Here is a 3,766-nt window from a genome sequence, read left to right on the forward strand (position 1 = left end):
GCTGGATATGGGCACCAGTGACCCACGCAACCCTGAAAAGGAAGAAGCGTGTACAGAAAACGGATGGATGGATGATCACAAACACTTGAACAGACACCGTCTCCACAGATTAACATGTTTTCAAGCATTGATAGATATTCTTGCTCCAGATGATGCCTATCTGGATCTACACTGGAACACTACATCATAACTTTTAAGATGGCATATTCAACATTATCAACAAACATTCTTTCATCAGGGAAACTGGCAAACCTAAAACTATTTTCAGTTTAGTTTGCAAGTACATGTACTACAGTAGAATCAAAACAAGTGGAACGCACAAGGTATAAGCTCAGATAACCTTTGAACCTCTCAGATATGTAATATTTACCCCCATCTGTCTCTCAGTCCCCAAGCAGAGGAGACATCCTTCCACTTCGATGGTTCTGGTTTCTCTGTGGTCCACAAGTCTCTGAAAGCAACATCCACTTCCATTGTGATGCTGTTTAAAACTCTGTCTCCAAGTGGGCTGCTGCTGTACCTGGCTTCTATCAACATGGTAACCCCCACCACACACACAGGGCTTTTACTGAAGGAGACATGTTTAAGACTTCCCTGTCTTGCTCTTTCAGAGGGACTTCTTGTCTTTGGAGCTAGTAGAGGGGCATGTCTGTCTGACCTTTGACCTGGGATCAGGTGCTTTAATCCAGACCTCAAACAGGAGGTACAACACAGGAGTTTGGTACAAAATCACACTGCAGAGGAACAAACAAAAAGGTACTGTGACTACAAAACTGATGTTTGGGACTACAGATTGCCATTTTCAGTGGTATTTAGTAGTAATGATAAAGCTAAGCAATGGTATTACTGTTTGAGCCCAGGTTACCTGTCTATAATGGCAGAAGACCAATCATCAGATAAGGAGGTTTTGGAGGCAGAGTCTCCAGGAACAGCTTCTGACCTTAACCGCTCTGACCTTGACCCAGTCTATATCGGAGGACTTCCGTCTTCCACACCAGTCAGGTAAAATCAGCAGAAAATGATCTGAGTACAGATATTTTATTTATGCTCTCACCTGGTTATCTTTCTGGCTGCTAGACAACAGGTTGTTTCTAGGTCATATGTTGGCTGTATAAAGAATGTTGAGATTGCCCGTTCCAACTTTGACCTGCTGAGAGATGCATATGGAGTCCAGAAAGGTTGCCTTCTCACGGTACTGTGWATTAATACAAACAATGTGTACTGATGTTTTTATAAATTCACAAGTAGAATGAACATGTGTTATGCTAGAGAAGGTTATTAATATTATTAAATTTCTCAATCAACCAGGGTAGGACAGGTTGGGTAAACTTAAATGAAGGAGGCTGGTATTGTTTTGGATTTGTAAGCATTTTGCTTTTCACCTGAGATTCTTCTGCAGTTTAAACTAAAACAGAGTAAGTCCAAACTTTAMGCTACAGTGACATTTTCCATTTATGCAAATTGATCTGACATGAAAACCTCTCTCCCTCCGGAAGGTCTTGGTTTAAATGAGAGATGCTGTCATCACATGCACCAAGTTGTAAATTCAAATCAACCTGACTGAAAATTTGATTCAGAACTTTTTGGAAGCTCTGGATGGCTAAAACCCAAGACTTCTTCATCTGTTTGCTGGTGTTCTTCCTGAGTTGAATTGATAAGATTCCTCAGATAAGAAGGGACTTTAGTTAGAAGAGAAGCATCCTCAACAATCAAAATATTTGGTTAACTTTAAAAAAAAAAAAAACAGGAATACCACAACCTATCTGACAGAATTGACACCATTGTGTTGTTGGCTCAAAGGAGCATCAACACCATCCATAGTCCTGAAACCTGACACATGCTACACAACTGAACCAGACAAATGTTAAAATCAAACTAAATCATTTGATCTGATTGATTGATTGATTGATTGATTGATTGATTGATTGATTGATTGATTGATTGATTGATTGAGTGATTGATTGATTGATTGATTGATTGATTGACTAGGCGGTGAGAAGTGTGTCCATTTTGCCTGGAGGCTTTGTCCAGATACCTCCTCCATCATTCAGTGAGGAGGTGGAGCTTCTCCTTACCTTTTCCTCCAACAAGCAGTCAGGACTCCTTCTGGCTGCCTTTGGTAAAGACCGAACACACAAACAGGTGAGACTCACAAGTTACATGGCACACCCTGACACCACATGATGCTACATACTGCATGATTGTGTGTTTGCAGCACTTCCTGTCAGTTCACCTGGTCTCAGGTGCTGTAGAGGTGGAGCTTGGGGGTGTATTTGGAGCCACTGGTGCCGTCACAGTGATGAAATCTGATGAAGGATCTTTCAGTGAAGGAAAAAAACACTCTGTGATTGTTTCTATCAACAGAAAGTAGGTGTTCCTTTGAACTTGACAGATCTCACATGTCCCACCAGTATGCACTGTCTCACCTTTTAGTCTGTCAGATCTTTGTCCTTGCAGGTGGATGACGGACACTTAAAATCTGTTTCTCTGATGTCAGAAGTCCCGTTTTCTCAGTTGTCCCCCTTATCTTTATTCGTTGGTGGTGTCCCACCTGAGAACAAGACCTGTCTGCCAATCAGATTGCGTGCTTTAAGCAGGTCATTTAGAGGTTGCATCCAACATGTAGTGATGGACAGAATGTAAGTTAATCTTTCAAACAGAGTGTCTGTGTGTTGTCTTTCTAACTGGTTAACTCTTGATTGGTGGCTCTTTGCAGACCTGTTGACCTATCAGCAGCAGTCAGGTATGAGGGCGCAGAGCTTAACAGTTGCTTATTTGAGGAGAGGGGTAGAAGGGCAATGCTTCCTGAAAACCAGGATGTAGAATCAGCATCTGACCCTGTAGATCTGCCTTTAGCCCAACCTAAACACCAAAGTGTATCCACACCTCAAACTTTACAGGTAAATATGGCACTTATCTGTAAAGAATTTAGAGACAATTATTCATCAATAATGTAATATTATAACAGTTTTTTTTTATTAATTGATAAAGAAATTTGTGGACATTTATCGATCAACGAAATGAGTTTTCTTCATCTGTTTGGGATCCAGTGTGTTTCAGATGAAAATCCTACCTTTCTGCCATCAGCAGCTCAGTTTGGTTTATCCAGACACAGTCACATGACCTTCATCAACCCCAGAACAGCTCAGAAAAGGTGAGTATCCATGACTCCATGGAAGGGTTGGGTGGAAGTCTGTTGCTGTTCTGTATAAAAAATATCTGATTTACCTAGTACTACTGTAATGTCTATTGTTTACCTGTTGTGTTGTTTGTTGTGTGTTTTATGTTTTCTCCTCCTCAGTATATCCATGAGGTTGGTACTTCGAAGCCGTGGTCTGGAAGGACTGATAATTCTTCTCTCTTACTCCAAACTGATGGACTTTGTGGCCCTCAGTCTCAAAGAGGGCCGTGTCAGGTTGTCAACTGACTTTGGAAAAGGCCCCGCCTCTATTGCCTCATCTCTTGTTATTAATGATGGCGAGTGGCATGATGTGAGTTCTTATTTGGTACATCAGTTTGTGATGGAAGTTCAGATTACACTGAACAATCACATGTAACCCTCTCAGGTCAGGGTGGAGGTGAACCGACGATCAATGTGGGTTTCTGTTGATGGTTCACCTCCAGAGCCCATCACAATCAAAGGACACCGCCTGGATGTGGACAAGAGACTGTACCTGGGAGGGTTACCTCACGGAGTGTCCAGCAGGAGGATCAATGTATGACTGCTAATCATTTTGACTGTAATTACACTGAAGCAGTGATAATA

General features: G+C 41.7%; 1 protein-coding gene across 1 annotated transcript in view; it reads left to right on the top strand.

Annotated features, from left to right (window-relative positions):
* LOC106537362 (laminin subunit alpha-1) overlaps positions 1-3,766 on the top strand; it is a gene marked incomplete at its 5' end in the record, with an annotated part of 20,109 nt that overhangs the window by 13,499 nt on the left and 2,844 nt on the right. The window contains 11 exon segments of the mRNA XM_014034739.1: positions 388-538; positions 612-756; positions 861-1,002; positions 1,078-1,192; positions 1,990-2,142; positions 2,216-2,367; positions 2,442-2,639; positions 2,717-2,900; positions 3,051-3,154; positions 3,302-3,491; positions 3,567-3,716. Coding sequence (XP_013890193.1) covers positions 388-538; positions 612-756; positions 861-1,002; positions 1,078-1,192; positions 1,990-2,142; positions 2,216-2,367; positions 2,442-2,639; positions 2,717-2,900; positions 3,051-3,154; positions 3,302-3,491; positions 3,567-3,716 — 1,684 coding nt within the window.

This window comes from Austrofundulus limnaeus, unplaced genomic scaffold (assembly GCF_001266775.1).
Source record: "Austrofundulus limnaeus strain Quisiro unplaced genomic scaffold, Austrofundulus_limnaeus-1.0 Scaffold2270, whole genome shotgun sequence".
In the NCBI taxonomy this organism is placed as follows: Eukaryota; Metazoa; Chordata; class Actinopteri; order Cyprinodontiformes; family Rivulidae; genus Austrofundulus; species Austrofundulus limnaeus.